The sequence below is a fragment of the Carassius auratus genome, chromosome 20 (genome assembly GCF_003368295.1).
Source record: "Carassius auratus strain Wakin chromosome 20, ASM336829v1, whole genome shotgun sequence".
In the NCBI taxonomy this organism is placed as follows: Eukaryota; Metazoa; Chordata; class Actinopteri; order Cypriniformes; family Cyprinidae; genus Carassius; species Carassius auratus.
The window spans coordinates 13073330-13096627 of NC_039262.1; the positions used below are offsets into that span (position 1 = coordinate 13073330).

Below are 23298 nucleotides of genomic sequence, written 5' to 3' on the forward strand. Positions count from 1 at the left end.
AGCGCACAATCACTTCTTTTCCTCCTAGTGAGAGAACAACACAGAGACGAGTGTGACGTGAGGTGGTTTGAAGCCTAGACACTGAGATCACTGGAAACAGTGCGTATGTGGGTTCTCCAGGGGAGTTTTTCTTCAGTTCTGAATCCCCAAACAGCACTGTAGCCTGCAGCTACATCCATCCACATGGAAATACAGAAGCAGCGCTCAGTGCTACACACATCATTTACAAACGCAAGCATGGTATCTTCATGCAATTTACACAGCAGGCCTGAAAAAAAAAAACGCAGTCTACACAAACAGCTGTGCGAAATCTGAAAGACAATGAGAAAAGCATTCCAACTAAAATTCAGCTTTGCCATCACAGAAATAAATTGCAACGTAAAATCTATTAAAACAGAAAACATCTTGTAATATCATCTCACAGAAAACATAAAATGTGTGCGTATTAATACTAAACCATAATAAAAAAACAAAACAAAAAAACATAAAAGTGTCATTTAAATGCATGGAAGATCTCCTCAATTTAATTATTTTCTCTGCAATAGGCAGCAGAAACATAGACAGGCAGAAGGCAAGAGTTTGATTTTGGATCGTCATGCACCAGTTCCAATCCCTCTGTCTCTATCATAAAAAAGAGTGCAAAAAACAAAGACAAATTCTGTGAAAATTAAGAAATACATCTTTTTAGCTCTTCACGTTAGTTATAGAATGTGGCTGCCATTCCCTTTGAAAAGCAAAATGTCATGTGTATATAAAACCAAGTAAATACATCCTCCTCACAAATCAACGCTGTGCTTCATCTCTCTCCAGTTCTGCCAATTGTGGTTTCATCTCCAGGGCTTGCAGGGTATTAAGCTATTAAGTGAGTCAGACCCTCAGCAAGATTGGATGCAGTCAACATGAAAATCACAACACTGGCATAAGCACACAGGCCATCATATCGAAATAATAAAATGAAGCTAGCACAAAAGAACTAAGTAGCCATTCACGCAGGACACGTGAACTACATTTAGCATGCCACGGATGTGATGCAGCAGCCAAAAACAACAATGTTTACTCAACACCTTCACCAGCCACAATAATGTCTTTGACTAATGTTCATTCCGGAGACAGTCGTTCTCACCATTTTTCCATCTTACCTTCTTTAGGTTGGGAAGGTTGCAGAAAGGCTCCTGTAGATTGTCATTGAGTGTTTTAAGTCCAAACACAAAAACTCAAATCCATTGGTGATGGAAACCCTGCAAAGGCAAAATGAAAAAAATGACAATATCATTGAGAGCATAAAGAAGAAATGAAACCGTTTGAATGCATAAGAGACAACGGGCTCTCTGTGAGGATTTGAGTGATCATCCAAGTTAGCTTTAAGAATATTTGAATGCGTTTCTTGTCACAATTTGCTGACTATTATTCTGCGCTGAAATGTGTCAACAAACCAGGTCACGGTTTATATATGCGGTGTGCTGCCGTGTGTGCTGTGCATGTGTACAGAACCGGTGTCTAGTTCTGAGAAATGTTCTGCATCCACCCGCTCTCTTCTCTGCTCGTCCTAGAGGTTCTGATTAGAGATGAACTCACAACTAAAACATCTGGGTCATTCTGAGTCTTCACACATACACGCACACCCACCCAAATCACTGGACTCCCGCTGCAGTGTGACAAATAATTGTCCCTCCATGCAAACATCTTACTGTTACTCTTTTCACCTCTAAACATAGATCGAGCTGAGAACATGAGGTGAGAACTGGCTTGTAATACAGAAGCATAAAGTTTTTTTTTTTTCAGTTTTTATCCAAATACTACAATAAAATCAATTTGATTCGAGGCGGTAACACGTACAGACAAAAGCTGAGCGTAAACTGACCCCCTGGTCTCCACTATCCCCAAATGTCTAGAGGGACATCACACAGCAATTATAGTACTGTTAGTGGCACCGGATTAAAGTGTCTGGTGACTAAATATATCAGCAAACTGGCTGAGCAAAATACAGCTTGCCTGTTTAAATTTAGGAGGTGACCTATAACGGTTTATCATTTAAAATAGTGAAGAAATATAGCCTTGTCTTAGGAAGAGGTTTTTGGTTTGTGTATTGAGGACGCTAAACAGTCTAGGAACGTCTGCTAATTAGTGATGGTTACTAAGGCAATTACAGTTGACATGACAAGCCTGAATCTGATTGGCTGACTAAGACAACTTCCTAACACATGGAAAATCAGTACGGAAAAACCGGGTATTTTATTATCAGTTCATCTGCCAGACTGACAATCAGCTCTTCTGGTCATTTGTGTGTTTTCCACATTAGTGAGTTTTGTATGAGGCACTTACTTACAAGTTAACTTAATAAAAATGACTGCACTATTTTTGTTTTATTTTATTTATTTATTATTTTTATCTTGTAAATAAAACCCTCCAGGTTTGCTGTTCTAGAATATACATAAATTCAACAAAAAATAAATAATAATATTTTAATCAAGATCATTATTATTATTATTATTATTAGAATATAGTAATATTTTTGTAGGGTGCACAACTATGACCAAATTATTGATTATTTATTAATATCACAATAAATAAATACTATTATTACTACTTCTATTATTACTATAACTTATAATAATAATAACGATGCACTCTGCACTTCATGATTTTATGACATCAATATGTGTGAGAGCTAACACAACATTTATTTTATAAATTATGATTGAATAATTAGTGTGCTATGTCCCCAGATGGCAAAAAGCCAAACTTTAAAAGAATAAAACCCTAGCTTGCAAATCAACAATCACCCAAATAGATGAAAACACATGACATATTCCCCTGCAATATGTCATCTTTTATTTACAAGTGTTTTGACTTTGTAGATGATGGATCCTTGCCAACTGTTTTACAACGTCCAGAAAACCAAGCACCTGATAAAATCAAACCACTGCTTATATATGGAACCAAAAGAGCAATCATTCATCAAATTTAGAATGGCAAAGATAAAACTGCTTTATTGAGTCCACATGGTGGTAAATCAAATTGAACCCGGAAATAACATTAGCAAGGAAGAAAACATTGTAAACAAACAATGTTTTAAAGCTTTTACGATGTTTTTAAAACTGTCAAGCAACAACAGAACAGATAAAAAAAACAATGGAGTTTCAAACACTCTAATCTAAGATAATCTAATAGATTTTACAGCCCTAAACACCATTCGTTTAACCATTTTGCTATTTTTAGCCACTTGCACATACCGCAGTTTCATTTTCTACCACTGGCAAGGATGTTACTCACCTCACCATTAAAATCGCATTGAAATCTACTTTCTTACTGTGAACGATTCATCTGTTCAATCTTCTGGTGAAAATTACCGATCACTATAAGTTTATTCACACACACAAAAAAAAAAAAACCTTTTCCTACAAATCTGCCTCCATCCAATCAACAACCGATAAACTGAAAAAAAAAACCAATTTCAATTGGATGTCCATTACAATATGGAAGAAAGAATCAGTGGCTACATTTGCTACATTAAGACATCTGTAAACCAAAATGGGCTTTACTGCCAACACTTAAGTGTAATATGCTTTTGATCTGAAACAAGTTCTCGAGCAGAGAGCAGATGGAGGCATGCATACATGTGGGTTTGGGTGGAGTGGGTGGATGTTGAGAGCTCTGGGCATCCAAAAGGACTCGTCACTCCAACCCACACTCCCACAATGCAGCCACATGTCCCTCTGGACACAAGGCTGGCACCCAGCATCGGGCCATAGCGTCCCTCGGAGACTGCCAAACCAAACTGATATCGGCTCCAGTTTCATCCATTGAAGAGAGCAAGGAGGAAATGTAGGATGACTGTGGAAAAATTCAAATGCCAGGGAATTCCAGTTTGCCTTGGACCACCCAATAAAATTACCATGAGTGGAAATGTAACTTTTCTGAACAATTACAGATTGGAAATTAGAGGCATCAGCTGCCAGGAAACGGGAAACGGTGTAGAAAACAAGCCTTTACTGTCACACGTCATCAAAACACAACCATTCCCATCGCTCTCTGACTGACTGACATGAGCAGATCAGATATGGACAGGAGATGTTTGAAGGTCTCTAACGGAAAGTTAATTTTCATTAGAGGGCTTGGTATCTGTGTGGGCTGAACTGAATGTAATTTGGCAAGCAGGAAGGACAATCTCAGGCTATGTTCACACTTGGTGCCTTTTTTTAAGCTGCTAGCATTTTTTAAAACGCCACCGCCGGCATCTTTTTCTGCAGCTCATAGCGTCTTTTAAAGTTGAAAAAAAAAATGGCCCTACATCAAGTGCGTTTTTGTCAGCTGACCAATGACAAGCGAGTGGTGAGTCGTTTCCATAACAACAAAACAACAAGAAAAATTGAAAAGATAGCCGGTATATTAGCTCGTAATAGTTTCGGAGCACAAGAAGTTGAATGACCTAACTTAAGCTGTATCTAACTTGATCTAAAATATGCTACGAACCGAGCAACATTCAACCGGAACTCCTGGACTAAATTATTGTAAGCACCATACTGTTTCCTCCCCTGTATAATGTCGCCCACCCACAAACATCGTCGTGAACTGACATTCTCCTCCTCGTTTTCTTCAAAAGGCAACATATGAGCCAACTTTTTACTCTTTTTCAACATTTCTGCAGCATACAGTGCTAGGCTACTGTTGGAGCAGTTGTTATAGCAATCAAAGACGCACGCGGCTGCTATTTGTAACCGAAACGCTGGAAGCTTTTTATTTTATAAAATCGCAAGTGTTAACGCCCTCAGACAGTCTTATGAAATGGCGGCATGAAAGACAACAACACCTCAGATGGCCTCTTGACCCAAAATCATTCAAAGTGGAAAGCAAACATCGGAGAACTGCCGGTTAACGGCCCCATAAGCATATGGTTTTAACACAATTAACAATGTTCACAAGTGGCCAAAGTACACAAACAAACACGTCTATAAATAAACCAAAGGCACAAAGAGAAAATAGCTCTGAGGTAAGTTTAGGAAAAAATACTAAATAGGCCTAAATGAAGAAGATAATGATAGAAAAGAGAGGAAAAAACATAAGATATCTAATGTTATTATTGCCATTGGTTGCCCAGTCAACAGTCAAGACCAAACAGGAAGTGGTGAAACTTTGCCTAAGTACTTGTCAGCTTCCATCTCTTTGTAGCTCCATGACTTTTAAAGGCCATTTGCACAAACTGAGGAAGTAAGAAGCACTATATGGCTCAATTTATAAAATTTTCATCTGTTTCATAGATTTTGGCAACACTACATTTGAAGTTTGAATTCGTTAACATTAGTCATGCAAGTAATATCGAACAACACTGAGTATCTATTTATTTACTGTAGTGTAAATGTACACATATACAAATACATTTTTTACATTTTGTAAAATGACATTTGCTACATATCCTACAGTTATTTTATATATTAATATTTTTTCCTGTACAGACGTAAATAGCCCCATGAACACATTGTTATCAAAAGCCTGACACCGAACAGAGCCAATAAGGTCAGATCGGCATTGTATCAGCAGCTACGTATTCTGTAATGCCTTCCAAGTACAATAAGATATCTTTGCAAATCAAAGTAGGTTAATCAAGATCTGTTTAGTGCGCTTTTCGAGAATTACTGGGTGGCCAGAAGTTTATACTTTTATGGGTATATTTGGACAAGAGAAATCAAACCACAAGTCTCAAAATACAGTCAAACAGTACTTAAAATAACTGTTTTGGTCACACTTTATTTTAAGGTACAGTTCTCACTATTAAAAAACCATTAACTACAATTTTTGCTTCAGTTAACTCCTAATATGCTGCTTATTCATATTAAGGTAGTTGTTAAGTTTAGGTATTGTGATTCGAGCTATAGAATATGGTCATGCAGAATATGTGCTTTAAGTACTAATAAACAGCCAATATGTTAATACTAGGCATGCTAATGAGCAACTACTTAACAGTGAGAATTGGTCCTTGAAGTGTTACCCAGTTTTTAAATTTAATATATTTTGAAATGTAATTTATTCCAGTGATGGGAAAGCTGAATTTCACTCTTCCTCTTCAGTGTCACATGATCCTTCAGAAATCATTCGAATATGCTGATTTGCTGCTCATTGCACATTTATTATTATTAAATTGTATTCTCAATGTTTAAAACAGTTGTGCTGCATAATATTGGCTACTCATTATAAACGATACCTACATCCCAAGAATGTTTGCCACAATTAATTAATATTTCACCTGTATTTTTGTCATTACACGTGAAATACACGTTTTGCATGTTTGTCATTAACAATATGTAGCTTCTTCATGTGTGAACATTTAACCAATGGCATGCTCCTTAGACGTCAGAAAGCGTGACCCAGCCCTCAAAACCCAACTGACCAGATCAACAACGCTTTAATATTACTGCCAAGACATACTGGCCACCATGTGTAGTCTGCGTCTGCTACTAGAATGCTTGCTTTTATCCCCAGCCTCCACATACCAAACCACAGAGTTCATAATCCATAACACTTTTCCCAGAAAATTAAAACATTAACCCAAGAGTTTATTTTGGAGGCAATGTTAACACGAAGACTTAGCAACTTTGATCTGAAATGCGCACAGGACCACATAATGAGATATCAAAGTCTCTCTTTGATAATAATTTCTTCATGGCAAGTAACAGTACACATCCATTTCAAATGATTCTGATCACAGTTTCCACTCCTCGCGAAGTACTCTCAGTGTCATTTCCTTCTCTAGTAAACAAATTCATGGTCTTCATTTAGGCCAAATTATAACATTTAATATCTAATTAGGTTTGATTTACAAGTAATTGTTATGGCTTGATCAACTCAATGTTGGGACATTTATAGGTCAAAAGACTTAATTACAAAGTCATCCAGTCTAAAAAAAAAAAAAAAAACACTTTGAGACCCACTTTTCTAGACTTCATGTAATAGTAAATGATAAAAGAATTCAAGAGGGTACAGTGACAAACCACTGAATGAAAGGTCTTGTTACAAATCACGCACTCTGCCCTGCCCTGACTCCTGTGCTCGCTATAGCCTTTCCATCCTAAATGACAGTTTCTTTCCTAAACATATAAACACACGCCTCATTTATTTCTCATTAATATTTTTGACCTACACTTTGATCGTCATGCCTTTAATGCATAAAACAAAAGCCAGAGCAGTTCAGCCAAAGCTGCACACTTGCAGATGTGATAAAGTAGGGTGCAAGGTTGTGATAGATTTGCAAACGCTGTCAAAAGCGATATCGGCCAAACCTGTTAAGTCGGATGGGCATGACTTTGCTGGGGTGACATTGCAGTTGACTTCTCCCTGAATGCCCTCACAGAGTTCAACTTCATGACCAATTCAATCACTGACTGGACTTGTTCAAACAATGTAAAGGTTCTTACAATGGGGGATATACAAACAAATCAAATAAATCACAAAGGCATTCAAAAAGTCACAGGAAGCATGGCAGGTTTATGATTTTCTCGACAGTTTAACAACAGTGCAACTCCATTTTTACATTAAATATTAACCACCACTGGCATAAATAAATATAATAATTATACTGTACGAAGGATCCAATAATAATTTACCTTGACATTGAACACTGTAGTATTTTTTTGTGAAATTGGTGGTTACATTTTTGTAAAGAGGAATAATGTACTGACAAATAACTGCTCTGCCAAAAAAAAAAAAAAAAAATCACGAAAAGGAAAAACACCCTCCACCTCAGTGAAGGACTGCTGCTGATCCACATTGTGAAGGTGAAAAACAACCTGTTTTCTGGGATTCCTTTTATGGGGATCATGCGGCAGTTTCATTTATTTACAGAGTGTTATTCACGTGTACACACAAGCTATTTTGATAAGAAATGTTGGGTGGTAAACGAACGCACCTTATCCAGAGCGAACCTAAAAACAGAGGCACCATTAACAGTGGGGACGGATGGGATATATCTCTTATATTCAAATCCAGATGCAGTGTGTCATTTTTTGACATTGTATTTTTGTCAATGCCCATGACATACAGTGGCACTTTTGATTTATAAGAAAAGAAAAAGTTAGGTAACACTTTCCCCTTTCCCACCATTAACTAGTTGCTTATTAGCATGCATATTACTAGCATATTAGCTGTTTATTATGTATAAATCATATATTAATGCCTTATTCTGCATGACCATAATTTAGATCCCTTAATCCTACCCAAAACCTAAATTTACCAACTACCTTACTAATTATTAATGAGCCGCAAATTAGGAGTTTATTGAGGGAAAAGTCTTATTTGATAGTGAATATGTGTACCTTATTCTAAAGTGTTATTAACTCTACATTAGAAAGTATCAGAAGAACTGGAAATTAAAATGTTACCAGTGTAAATCATATTTTGCCTTTGAATGCTGAGCAATGGATGAATCCAATGAGCTTCAAAATAAAAAAAATAATAATTTAAATATATTAGCTTAACTGTTCAGAAAATAAAAATCGAATTTCTCAATAATGAGAATATTAAATATTAAAAACAATACTTGTATATAGAAAAAGCAGCACCTAAATTAATACAATCATGTAGGCTATATATATTTAGAATTATACTAATGTTCATGTTTTAGTTCTGATTTGGAATCAGCCAAATAATCTGCAAATAATCGACGTTTATTGATATATCAATACAGCAACCTTTATTTTAATTTCAATGGCATAAATAAATTTTTGTGCATAACAATATTTAAGAGCTAAGGCTTAAGGCTTTTGTGACGTCGCGTTCAGCTTGTATGGTTGAAATTACAACTAAGGGTTCGGTTCAATTTTAAAATTATTAATCAGTGGCAGCTGTGTGTGAAAATAAGTGACATAGACAAAAACCTAGTGAACTGCCTACCAAGACAACATTAGGCATTTAGACGCGCCGTTATCAGACACAACAACAATAGCAAGGCGCTTTTATGCTTCAACAATATTACCAACAATCATATTAGCTTACAGACACATGAGATAGACCAAATATAAAATTAAACGCGTCCATTCAGTTCCAGCACAGTCCATAAGAAATACAGCTTCAACGACAAATAACCCTAATTCACCTTCAGAGAGAAACCGAAACACCTCTTACTTGCTGCCAGTCGATTACCGTTTTATTCTCGTTAAATTAGAGAATTAACAGAAACATACACGCAAAAAGATGCAGTACGACCCGTTTAAACAAAAGCAATTAATTACCGGTTTTATCTTCTTTTTTTGTCGCTTCACTCCCCGGTCGCATGATAATTTAATAGAGCCGGACGATGCGCAAAGCTGCTATTAATGGCCAAATCTCCAAGATGTTGTTAACTAATTCTGTGTGCGGCTGCTTACTCCGCGCTGTGCTTAGAAAAAGGACGGGATGTACAGTACATATTCAGCCGAGCTCGCTACAGGTTGCTCTGTCAGAGCTGCGATAAAATGGTCAGGTCAAATTGGATTTAATTCCCATCCTCGGATTCGCAATCCCGCTGAAACGTTCAGACTGCATAGTAAAATAAACGAGTCGATTCGCGATCACGGGCAGATATTCGTGCATCCGCTCAAACCGATTTATTTGATCGATATGCTCACTGAAACACAGATTAAAATACGACCTGAAGAAGCGCGAGTTTACAGACTGACAAACGCGCGTAATTCAATATAAACCGGGTTATACGTGCATAGCCGATAAACACAGCAACAAAGTTTTAAATGCACAGCCACAAAGATATAGCTTCTGCTTGGACTAAATCATGCGATGCACGAGAGATGTCCGGGCTTTAAATCGGTTGTGAACATTTGGCAGCGCAACATCATTCACTCCCCTTGCCTCACACTAGTAGAACAAATGTAGGTCACCGGGCCTTCGGATTCTTCCCAGGCAAGCATTTAAAACATTCCACCGTATTTTCACCGCATAGACGCTTGTATCAAACGCGACACTGGAGTTCCGCTGCTCTTTTCTTAAAATAATGCAATCTTGCAAGTCCGCTTGCTTTCTTACCTCGGTTATTTGCCGTCTAGGAGGGGGATTTTCTTGCGCCTTGTTTTGGTTGAGACGGCAGTGTAGGATTGAACTCGAGTTAGAAAAACAGCAGGGCCTACCCCAGGCTTCCCATGCGCATGCGCAGTGAGGCTAGAGCAGAATCCCACACAATCTGGCAACACGCAGCAAGACCTGGCTGCTACTTTGCATGCGAGCATCCTTGAGAGTTGCTTTTGTTTGTTTTTGAATAGAAAACAATATACTGAAAGGACCAGAAAAGTTATTCTGTTTCAAGGGGATTACAAATAGAAAAAATAATCTTTATAGAAATTAATAAGAGTAAAACATTCAAGCGTACAATAAATACAACATAAAATAATAAATAAAAAACAGACACAACTGGGAAAATACACAGGTAACTGAAAATTCATAAAAACAAAACAAATGTTATTAGGGAATCATATAGAGGTGGCATAAACGACTTATTTATACCAGGTAAGAAAGGATAAAACTGTATAACTTTTTTTGTTATTTTTTTTTATGAAGTATTTAATTTAAAATTTACCGTTTACTATATACAAACATAGGCACAACTTGGGAAAACCCAGTTTGTTCACGTTTTTAAATTTGTGTTGTTGTTTTTTAACCAAATAATCCGACTCTTAAAGTGAATACGTGAGTTTGAACACATAAGAAGAAACAAGCAAACATTTTAAATAAAAAGAAAATTGGGGGCATGAATAAATGCATGAAATGTGTTACCTAAAATCCCCCACATTCATCAGTCTGAAATCATTTATAGTCTTTATAGGCTATTGCTGAGTTTTGGCCTTTTGTGAAGTGCAATCAGTGATTTTAGCGTTTCTGTTTGAAGTTCTTCAATTTCACCGCTTCCGTGACGGTTTTAAAGTTTCAGTAACTTTAAACAGACAATACCCTGCTATCTTTTAATTGTGTTTCGGTGTGAATTTTATGTTATACAAATGTTCCTAATCTTTGGCCCACATGTGTCGCTCTTTCTTTTGGCCGAGCGCCAATTAGGTCAAATACGCACGTCAACCTATCTTGAAACCACTACAGTGCGCGCGAAAATTTTAGCGCGTGACGTGTTGATTGACAGTTGTCTTGTCCAATAGGAAGATGATGCGTGTGCGTGACGTGCTGTGGCGCACAGCAAAGACGTTCGGAAGGTAAAAATATTTTGTGGCATTATTTTAAGAGCAATTGTGGATGAAAAATTATTGCGTGTTTTAAACGAGGCCCAAGACCATTTTACGTTGTTTATAGAAGGTTATTTAAAAACCTTTACATAATTTGCGTTTAGTCCATTGTACTAATTTTCCGAAGTGAAAACATGTAAATGTTTCAGTGACATACAAATCAGTGAGGTAGAAAGCACGCGCAGACATCAGTTCATGTTCAAATCTAACTCACCATGATACAGTTCTGTTGTTTATAGTAAAATTAATTTAGCAATTCTTTTAATAAAATTAATTTTTTATGTATTTTGCAAATTGTTTAGCCTTTTAAAATGTCAGTGTGTGAGACAACAGTATTTAATAGGTATTTAAAGTATGCTAGTAATGATAACTTGAGTTTAGCCCACTGCTATTTTTCATTACGGACAATATGTAGGAAATTATAATCATATTTTATCATAAAAACGATTCGACTTTGTTTGCCAGGATATGTTATTATACTGAGTGGAGATCGTGTGACACCTAGTGGAGCAAAGCTTTAATGTTCACGCGCAACTATAAAGCAGTGGGAAAATAACCACACAGTGGTGGTGTTGCCATAATAAATTCATCTGTTAACTCAATTTCTACGATATATACAAGGCATATTCTCTCTTTAGAAGTGATCATTTAGACTAGTGCAAATGTATAAATACACACTCTTTTGGGGTAAATGATATACAAAACTTAAACTTAGAAATTCTCTTTCCTTTTTTATGAATTTTTGTTATTCTTTTGTGGAAAAAGAAGTACATTTTATAATACTTTTAAAAATAATACTTAATGTTCTTTAAAAGAATATTCTTAAGTGTGAACTGATTGTGAATTGCATGTTAATTGCAATTAAATAAAAATGCATTATTGTTAAAATTTATATTAAATGCAGCAGTGTTGGACAAAGTTACTTTTAAAAGTAATGCATTACAATATTGTGTTTCTAGGCTGCCTAAATTGTAATTAACTGCATTTAGTTTCTTTTTATGGAACGCAAGGGCTTTTGTTACCATTGTATTATTATTTTTTTCTCCCTCTCTCTCTCTCTCTTTCTCTCATCTAGCATGGACTAGCTTGTTTATTTTTAAGATTTAAAAAATGTATTATCTACAAAAACACACACATTCAGTATATATTTTGAAAATATTTACATGTATATAATTTTATATATTTTTGTAATTTATATTATATATAAATATATTTGATATATAAACAACATATTTTTCTTAAATATATACATGAATGTGTTTGTATTTATTTATACATTTTACATATACACAGTACACACACTTATATTATGTAAACAAACTTTTATTTTGGATGAAATTAATCGTTTGACTGCACTAATTGCAACCACTTACCTTAAAAATTTTTTTAAATTCAATAAATATTTTTTTTCAGTGTACAATTAACTTAAAAATGATGATCTTGGTTGAGCATGAGTTAAAACTGCAAATATGATGAAAGGATGAAAGAGAAGATAATTGTTTTGGTATTATTATGCTTCTATTATAAAAATGTATTAAGTGTCAAAGGAGGAAAGTAATCAGAGTTCAAGGGTCCTGGGTCACTTCAATTTACAACTAACCAGCAATGTTTGTGTTTGTAACCCAAATTAGATGATAACAAGCTGAGCCTGAACAGGTCTAGTGTATGTTTCATTTGTGTACTCCTCTCATACCCTCAGACTGATTGCGTTCGACGTCTTTTCACAGCCCCGAAGCTTCCTGTTTCACACCCAGCCCCCTACAAAACACCCACTACAGGACTAATGTGTTTTGAGTCGTACCCTCTAGGACTGTCTGTCTAGAACCAGTGATCTTTCTCATGTTCCCACTCTGTCTGTGTCCCGTTTCTTAAAGAAAATGCAGTCACGATCCATGACGTAAACTACTTTGTTATTTCAGGCCCAAGTTCATCCTCACAGCATGACAACAACTTAATAAATACATTATATGTGTTTATGACAACAATACACCATCAGCAAGATTCTACTAAATCAATAAACAGATGTTTATCAGAAAGGATGCAGTTCATGAACATGCTGTTTAGATGTACAAATCCAATTAAAATGGCAGTGATCGGAAGTGAAGGCTGATTAATGCTTTTTGACTAATTGTTGTAGATAGCGAGATAACAGAAACACACATTCATTTAGAGAAAGAGAGAATGAACCAGAGTCACATTAGTGCTTTCAATAAATAAATGGAGAAGGGGGGAAAGGTTTTATTTCTTTGTTCTTTGGTAACATTCCAATATACAGAGAAACCCATACAGTGAGTTTGGTCAAAATCACACTGGCACAATGAAGAAATATTTTATAATGCTTTTAATTCAAAAGACACGGCACAGTTACACAAACAGGAACATCTGAACAGATAAAATACTTTATTTGGATTCTGTCTGTACATTCAACATCATAATTCAATAGAGGGAGGTTTTCTGGAGCAAGCAACGTGACGTTTCAAGGTTGACTGGCTCTGGATCAGGACACCTGCAGGACGGGGTTTGGAGATGCTGAAAATATTCATAAAACATGCTTTTTTTTTAAAAGACATTATTCTGTATTTTTGTCCTGTGAGATTAAACTGCACATGTAAGAAACACAACTGAAAAAAGTAAGGCTTAAACTTATTTTTCTCAGTTGTAATAATACATCAAATAAATTAAATACCTGTCTTTTCAGTTCTTTATTGTTTTACACATACTCATCAGATCTTCTTCCATTTCGTGGCTGCAGAAAAGAACAAAGATAAATATTTACAGAGAAGTATTTTTTTTTTTTTTTTCAATTAATAAGATAAAATGGTATAGCCTATTTAAAATGTGAAATACTGTATAGGTATGTCAACTAAAAATAAAACTTTGAATAATTTTCATAATTAAAAAAACAAAACTTAAATTAAAACTAAAAATGTTGCTTTGCCATCTAACTGAAATATGTAAAGTATTTAAAAAACTAAGGGACAAGAAATACATTTTAAAAAACATAAATGCATAACAAAATGACTAAAACACACTCAAATAAAAATGAACAAAACAATTTAGTATGTAAGTATCATGTAAAATCGAAAGGAACTAAGAGTCATAAATAACACTTTTGAAAAATACATTTTAGTATTTTTAATTTTTAACTAATCTGAATATTATGGAAAACTATCCCCCTCAATGCTTTTCTATTATGAAGAAGATCATACAGTTTCCATGCTGTGCTGAACAATAAAAAGAAGGCATTCATATTATGACCTACCCGATAAAGGAAGTATCCTCTGCTCTGGATCCGTCCGGGCCTCTGAAGCTCATCCTGTGCACAGAAGGAATTGATATAGATGTGATTCAAATATCAAACCACACTTTCTGACGTTGCTACCAAACTTTGTGTACACAACTTTGACTAACTCAGTCATCAGAGGTTTTCAGATGAATCAAAGGTTTGATGACGGCAGTGTTGTCAGGGGTTAAAAAGCTTTATCTACCCAAACAAAATCCATCAAGACCATTTCCGGTGCGAGAGTGAGGCAGTCATTTACTCTTGTTCAGTTTTGTCTTTTACCCTTATAGCACAATAACACTTTTAGCGTACAATTACTTCAAATGGACAGGAGCAGTTAATCTAAGGTTGAGCCATTTCACATCCTGCACATACAATTAGATGGACTCAAACTCATATATGCACGTCAGCCTCATGAAAACATGTATGTGCACAAGCAGCATACATAATACAGAAATACTTTTAAATACAACAAAAAAAATTAAAGGTACATATTAAAAATAGTCTTCTTTCTATGGGAATGAATACATATTACATTTATACTAAATGTAGTATACTCTCTGTGATATACACTGCTAAATGAATATATATATTTTTATCATCATTTAAAAAATATTTGGGAGCAGTAATAAATGAACACTTTTATATGTCATTAGAATGATTTCTGTCCATCAAAAAATCCTAAAAACAAAATTACAGTTTCCGCGAAAATATTAAGCAGCACAGACATTTTTAACAATGACTCATAATAATAAGAAATCTTCCTTGAGCAGCAAATCGGAATGATTTCTGAAGGATCATGTGACACTGATAATATCAGCTGAAAATATCACCATAGGAATAAATACAATTTTAAAATATATTCAAATAGAAAACAGGCATTTCAAAATGTAATACTATTTCACAATATTGCTGTTTAAATTTGTTTTTAGTTAAATAAATTAAGCCTTGGTGGGAATAAGAAACTTATTTCAAACACACACACACACACACACACACACACAAATCTTATCAACCTTAAAGTTTTGAATGGTAACATGTGCAGTTCAAAAATGAATAATTAATTAGTGAATAAGACAACCTTATTTCCAGCATCAACCAGAGAAAGAGCGATATGTGTCCGGTAGTGGTGTATAAACACAGATACACGCACTGTCTGTTTTAATAATAATTAACACTTAGTACTTTAATAATTAACACTTAACACTTAATTAGATCCAACAATTACTGATGGTCAGAAAAGAACCCCTAGAGCCAAGTCATGATGAGATATTATCAAACAGCATATGGCATTTCACCAAGCATTACAGAGGACTGAGAAAAACAGACACTCAGTCTCTCTCCATGAACATCCGTCTACATTTAAGATGTTTTTATCAGCTATTCATGCAATTACCACAGCAACTGTATGTACTTTTTTAACCTTTAAATAGGCTATCAGTTTTAAAGTAATACTGGTGGTAGGTTACACTGGTTTCTATGATGGTGAATAGCTTTTTTTTTTTTTTTTTTTTTTTAACCACACTCTCCCCGAAAATCTGTTCTATGAGTAAAGGTTCTTGCACACTACTTGAGTCTGACAGAAGGACGGATTGCTTTACAGCAGCAACAAACTCAAAAGTTAGTCAGAAATATATATTTACACACAAACTGACCACCAAACGCCATCTTTTTTTTCTCAACCATCACAGAATGGAACGCACAGGATTGTGGGATATCAAAGGCAGCGAAGGATACATCTAATGCTGCCTTCAAAATTCCATCAGAAGAAGGTTCCTCCGGAGACAGGAAGTAAAGCAGAATTTGGATTTGAACGTGCCTTGATGGCTTCCTGCCTTGGAATGCTGCCTCCAAAGGCACTTTAGCTCCAGAAATACACAAAGCTACAGTACATACAAGTGCTTTAATATTTAACAACAATGGACTCTTTATCAACAATGGATACTTTATTTATCTCACTATTTATTTCCAAGACCATGGGAAAACTCTTCAATAAAATGTATGCACTATTCAATTACATAATTAGGTGACCATATACTGTATTATGTTTAGTACAGCTAAATGTGCTAAACTTGACTTCTGAATGCCAACCCTGGACATCCAGAATTTAGACACTTACCCAAAACTAAATATTGCTTTAGCTGTTATTTTAGTGGTTCTCAGGGTGTCTACTCACAGCGCTAGTCTGAATGAAGGTAAGCATGCAGGATACATACATTTAATTTCATTCTCCTGCTTCTTCTTCTGGCAAGCTGGGGTATGAGCTCCAGAAGAGGGTGCAACACAGTAGACTGACACATACACATATATAGAGAGAGATCATGAAGACAGACATGGAGAGATATGAAAACCATGAACATTTGTTCCTGGCGACTGGCCAGGGGTCGCAGAGAGGATTCATTTAATACACACGTGTCTGTCCTCAGTGCGACTCAGTGTTCATTCTGCACACGCGGTGCATTGATGTTCAGTAAAAACGCAATCACATGCAGGCCATGCCAGATCACATCACAACATACAGTATGTGAGGGTGTGTTAAATAGCAACATATAGCAATTTGTTACAAATATGCAGTACATTTGGCTGCATATTTGAAATGTATCTGAAAACTGGCATATAAATATTTTCAAATGTAAAATGAATCAATAAATGTCTGTATGACACGTTTAAAGAGAAAATGTGGTTAACATGCAAGGAATGGACAGTTTGGAGGAAAAAACACTGAACACTTCCTCTGACAGCATCAACACAAAATGACATGTAAAATAATTTTGAAATTAAAAATAAAAATTACAGAGTAATTTTAGGTTTTATTCTGGTTTGCGTTGCTGCCAAAATTCTGATATTAATTCACACACACACAAAAAAAAAATAATAAAAATCTAATATTTCAATGGAATATCTAGTGCAAATTATAACATTTCGGTTATTTTTTGGAGAGAAAAAAAGTAATTTGTAAAATCATTGAAATTATTTTCTGTTTCTGTCATAAGTGTGAAGGCTGTCAAGGAGGACTTCAGATGTTACATGCATGCAATGGGAACTGAAGAGTAGATCGTTTTAAATACTGTAGTAGGGTGATAATCTGATAATTATCTGAAAATAATAATAAAGATGCATTTTTTTATATTTAGTGGAAATATTAAGATAATATACAGGTAAAATGATAAAATAATTTCAAGCTAAATGTTTTTTTAATATCCAAGTGTTTATTTTTTATTTATTTATTAAATATTTTTTTAGTAGCTGTGTGACTAGTTCAGATCACTCTGTCAAGTTTTTTATTTTATTGATTTATTTTGTAGTTACTTACATTATCCTTTATATCCAGTTTCCTAAGAATGTGGCTACATTGCATTTTGATTTTTCCATTACCTTGGCCCAAAAGGGAAATGTGCAGTGGCCTCAAATACAATTTATTTAATTAACTTGAGCTTTAATTAATGAGTATTATATCCCTAATTACGATATGCAGTTGGGTGTGTTGTTGAAGACAGTGCAGCATAGCAACAGTAACAGCATACACTTAAACAACCCGTGAGGAAACCTACCGTCCCATCTGACAATCCTGCACCATTCGGTTTAGTATAATGAAATAAAAACTACACATACATGTATAGACACACAAATACAAAACCCAAACACAGAAGTTACACAAACACCACAAATCAATACAGATAAAAACATAAAATATCCATAAAAACCCCAATATCCATAAAAAAGACATTACCCATGTAAAATAAACATACAATTACAATCAAACATACATGAATAGGCAAAGATAAAATAATGCTGAGGTTATGTTGTCATTGCATTGAACGTGTGTGAGACGACCTCAAATTAAGACTTCAAATGTCATACACTCACCCTTTTGCTGGTCTCTCGAGCTGTGATCTCCTGCATGTACATAATAATTAATTGTCTTTTCATTAATCTATGCATTACTATATTAATAACTAGACCCATATTTGATATTTACTAACTAACTATTAACTTACTACTAACTATTGAATAAAAACAAATATGCAAAGGTTGGCGATGATGTGTAGAATATTTGTGAAATCTTCTGTGTGTGCTGACTGCGTGTGGGCATGAATAATATTCACCTCTGATTTTTGCAGTGATCCCAGCATTAGGAAACACAAGTCCTCCAGGACATCAGATGTCTGGCAAAGGTTAAAAGAAATGTAAGTGAAAAGTATAAGCCTTTTACTGCGTATAAAAAAAAAAAAAATATATATATATATATATATATATATATATATATATATATATATATATTTTTTTTTTTTTTTGCATTCAATCTTTTTGCCACCTTGTTTTCTTAAATTTTAACTTACTTTTGTTTTATGGATCAGATTTCTGGAGAGCTGCTTTATAGCTTCAAATTAGTTTATTATTAATGATTTTTGCAACTTCAACACTGTTATTGAACTGAAATGAATCAACATGGAATTGACTTGAGCTTAAAACAATACTGCCTTCATTTGAGATGCCTATTGCTGAACTGAACTTTATTTTTGAGTATTGAACTGAATTGAATCAACAAATGAACTGATAGGAATTGAATTAATGTCAATAATTTCTTGCTACAGCGGCTTTCCAGCAGAATTTGGATTTGGTGAAGTTAGAATCACTGATTCTGTAAATCTGCTTTGAAACAATCCCTATGTGTAAAGCACTATATAAATAAAGGTGACTTGACTTGGTCTCTCAAAAACACTTGAGGCCTATGACCAGTCAGTTCCATGAAGAAATACAAATTTAATCAAAAGAAAAAGTTGACAAAAAGGTTCAATATGTCCAGAACACAATGAGTTAGCCTTACTGAAATTGTTGACAGTGTTTCATTATTGAGATTAATTCTTATAGAAAAGCACAATTCACTTGGTTCACTGGGATTCACAGAGCTGTTAGCCCTCAGTTAACACAAAGTTTCTCTATATTTCTCGTTTACATTTATACCATAATCCACTCTCGGTTTGGTTCCTCAATAATATTGTATTGCAAATGGCAACAACGCTGCATTACTCACTCTGAAAGATGGGTCTGCGGAGAGGTAGAACGAGCACAGATCAGTTATCTACAACAAAAGATAAATGCAGCTGTAATTTTGCATAAATGAAGATTCAAAGAGCAAATACAAAGATCAAATTCAAAATGGATCACGTCATTTATGTATTGCGTTGTTCATTTCAGCCCACGGCCATAAACATGCATTAAACTACACTTTCATATCCCCGGGTTCAGCCATGTAATTTCTCACGTACACACAGTTAGCACATGTAAACAAAGCACAGATGTAATCATCACTTTAGAGAGTAAAGTTAACAGGTATTGAAACTGAACAAATATGGGATAAGCCATTTATAATACAATTTTGTCTCTCAGGAAATTTGTATATAACTGAAGGCAGTATAAGAGATTTATTTGGCGAGTTAATCTATAAGGTCAAAATGAAAGAGCTCATAAGGACGTCTATTGACAGTAAATCATACACACCTGGGTTAGTAACTGCTCATGCTCTATTGAAGATGGATTCAAGAGCACAGGAGCACCTGCAATCCATGCAGAAATCATTATTACATATATTCCAATAATAATATTTAGTGTTACAGGTACAGTGAAGATTAATAACATGAAACATTTGTATGAATTTTGCATGGAAAAAATCATGTTATTGACACACTGAATTCTACACAGCGTAGTTTTTATCCACTTATAATGATTCCAAAGTCTCCATTGGTCATAATTATTTGGCCAGTGAAATCAATTTGTAATCTTTGTGAGGTTTAGTTGTACAGCTCTGAAATTAATTACCTCTGCTTATCGATTTTGTTGTTTTGGTGATTTTGACCTCTTCCCTCAATGGAATAAGCTTCAATTTAACTGAGTTTGTTTATTGATCTGTTGTATAGGTCTCTCAATCTGGCTTTCGTTTTTGAACCATTACTGTCAAAAGGTGTTTTCTGTGAATGAATTATGGGACCTGTTTAAGACCTGGAAAAAGTGAGATCATTCAGCTGTAACTAGTCAAAAACAACCACAAAAACAATAGTAAAGACATTTAAAAAAAAAAGTTATAAACTTGCATCTTCATGACCCTATGGGTCTCTTATGACATTTAACAATCAGTCCTGATGGTATTATTTTATCTGTGTATTAATACATAAGTCACATATTTTTCAAGGCTACTAATCTGTTAGCATCTCCCCTGGCATTTTCTGGATTTTTTTATCATAAGAGTGATTAAATCATAAGAATTATAAAATTTTTGAGACATCACTGCTGTCTCCGCTGTACAGTAATATTCTCACAATAATTATCTCAGTGACATCATAATTATCAGTTACATGACTAAATCTAATTAGCTGATATTGCTCTTGGTGTATAGAGTGAATTCTTGATTCCTGTACTGCATATGATCAAGACGATGATCAGTTTAATCCTTATGGTGTAATGATTATTCACAAAATGAGTCATAAATGTATCAAAATCTCATTTTGTAGGTTTACTAGGAAGCATCCAGCAGTTTTTATTGTGCTAATTAGTCTCAGCCTATCAAGACACTTTAACAGAATTCATCACATGCATCATAATGATACACAATCTACTGACACACTAATGCAGCACAGACAAGAGTTCTAAGCCTTTAATAAAGATCACAATTATTTTCAATCATGAAATCAATAAAAAGTCTATATTAAGACTTACAAGATAAATACCTGTTGCAAAATGTATGTATTACATCCATTAAATTTGTCACAATAAGTAATTTCTGCTTGATCTTTATACATATGTAAAACATTTTATCCTCATCAGTAAATTAATCCCATGTGATTAACTGTGCAGATTTGTACATTTATACAATTTCACTTTTATGTATACCCTAAAAAAGTAATATATTTAAAAAAATTTCATACTAAGTGTAGTGCGAATCTATTAACATATTTACTGACATTTCGATTGAGACTTACTGATACAAAATTATAATTAAACTTTGTTTGGAGAACTGCTTGTGCACAATGCACATTTCTTAATTATTCTTAATAATTAACCTAAAATGTCACTATTGATGAGGATTGTATGATCTTTGAATAATCTCAGTCTTTTAATGCTAGATATTTAAAGTGCACCTAAAGTTCACTTGTGATCTGTACTTCAAACTACTTCCGTACAGTTAAAGTTCATTAAGCACAAAATTAGTTCTTCCAATTTAGTCAACTTTAAGTATACTGTTTAGTAGCAAAATTACAACTGCAGGGTATTTTTATTAATACGTAAGATGTTAAATAATTTTGCAGTGCACTTAGCATGAAACAAATGTATTTTTGTATTGAGGTATTGATTGTATTGTATAAATGTAATGAATGATTGGTTTTAAAAATTACTGTTTGAGATGATCTCAATAAGTTTATTTTTGATTGTTACTGTTTGATTATCAAGGTTTCCAGAAAAATATAATGCTACACACACATACACACACACAGACACATTTTAAAATATTTGTATTTGTATTAATGAATTTATATGATTTAATTTATATTATGTAATTTTCATGATCCAATTGCTCTTTAGAACCAACATTAGGCTAAATGTAATGAATAATTTGATTTAAATAAATAATCAGCTTTCTCATTAGAGACAATGTATAGGCCACCAAACTTCTGGTAAGTTCTTCTAATTACTCAGGTGAAAGGAGAGACTTACTTGTGGTGATGGGTATGACGGAGATGAAGAGGACAGCGAGCATCAGGGCTGAGTTGTGTGCTGGTCTCATCGCGCTCGGACTCGGACTCGGACTCTGAGCTGCTCCGCGTTCACACTGACTGCTGCTCCTCATGCTCTCGTGTTCAGTTCGCGCCGCTTCGTCTGCTGCTCTGCTTTCTCAGCCTGACTGACAACATTAAGAACGCTCAGAGTTACACACCCTCTTCGTAAACGGACCTGCAAAGTACGTCACGATGTATTAGTCCCAGCACGTGATTAATTTGCACAAATGATGATGTAGAATAAATGGACAACTTACTATGAGTAATAAAACTAAAATCTTTAGTCTTCAACAGGACAGTTTATTTACAGGACCGTTTTACTGTATTTAGATATATAATATCGCTTGTTGTATTACAAAACATTTACTGAGAATGAGATAATCATATTTTAAACTTCCCGGTGTAACTAATTCATTTTGTTTTACACCAGCTTTATTATTTGGACCACACAGCAGAGAGAAAAAAAAAACGTTGAATAAATATTGGTCTGCGTACCATTAAAGACTCATTAAATATGCATAGTAATTCCTCTGGTTTACAACAGTCATTACATGCCCATTATATCAAAGCGGAGGAGCATTTTTTATGGTTTCTTATGTTTATGGGCAAAACAAAGGGGTAAATAATGTAAACAAAGTCACACTGAATGTGTCCAAAGCTATCCATTGTCATTGTCTTTCTCCAGAGTCGGTCTGTAAGAAATAAGAGTGTGTTTGAGTTTGAGATCCAGGCTCGGGTCACCGAACTAAAGTTCCCATTGAGTCCAATTACCAAAATATTATACTCTGTAGGATTCTATAAATGTAGGAAGGACCAACTTTAGGATGCTCTATAGTAAGATTTAAACAGTACTTATTAGAAATTATTTTATTATTATTTTTTAATCCTGTAGAGTGGTAAATCCTGGTGGTTATTCAGACTATGATGTTCATTTACACATTATCCAGTACAAACTAATAAAACTAGTTTATCACTTCTGGAAAGAACTGGACTCAAATGTCGGTAAATAGCCTATGCTTTGAATCCCTTTTCC

The 23298-nt window shown here is 34.5% G+C and overlaps 2 protein-coding genes across 8 annotated transcripts in view; both read right to left on the reverse strand.

Moving 5' to 3' along the window:
- The window catches only part of LOC113120992 (circadian locomoter output cycles protein kaput-like), a 50558-nt gene extending 40419 nt beyond the window's left edge, over positions 1–10139 (reverse strand). For 3 of the 4 annotated variants that reach the window (XM_026291174.1, XM_026291175.1, XM_026291176.1), the window contains exons 1-2: positions 10009–10139; positions 1140–1238 (exon numbers count right to left, since the gene is read on the reverse strand). The gene's annotated coding sequence lies outside the window, so the exon portion shown is untranslated. Of the gene's footprint in view, positions 1–1139; positions 1239–9221; positions 9918–10008 lie in introns of those variants that run through there. The other variant, XM_026291173.1, reaches the window with a different exon arrangement.
- A 3176-nt stretch (positions 10140–13315) lies between these two features.
- LOC113037836 (neuromedin-U-like) lies at positions 13316–22409 on the reverse strand. 4 transcript variants are annotated; one of them, XM_026195182.1, is made up of 10 exons: positions 22204–22409; positions 19996–20051; positions 19529–19576; positions 18600–18659; positions 18361–18390; positions 18045–18095; positions 16710–16784; positions 14473–14526; positions 13897–13956; positions 13316–13716 (listed from the first exon to the last, which is right to left on the reverse strand). In XM_026195182.1, the coding sequence occupies exons 1-9, from the start codon at positions 22334–22336 to the stop codon at positions 13921–13923; spliced, it is 543 nt and encodes a 180-aa protein (XP_026050967.1). In that variant the 5' UTR covers positions 22337–22409; the 3' UTR covers positions 13316–13716; positions 13897–13920. The 4 variants fall into 4 exon arrangements, with proteins under 4 accessions (XP_026050967.1, XP_026050966.1, XP_026050968.1 ...); XM_026195181.1 differs by having other exon boundaries at positions 13596–13739; XM_026195183.1 differs by lacking the exon at positions 18045–18095 and having other exon boundaries at positions 13596–13739.
- Positions 22410–23298: the final 889 nt, after the last annotated feature.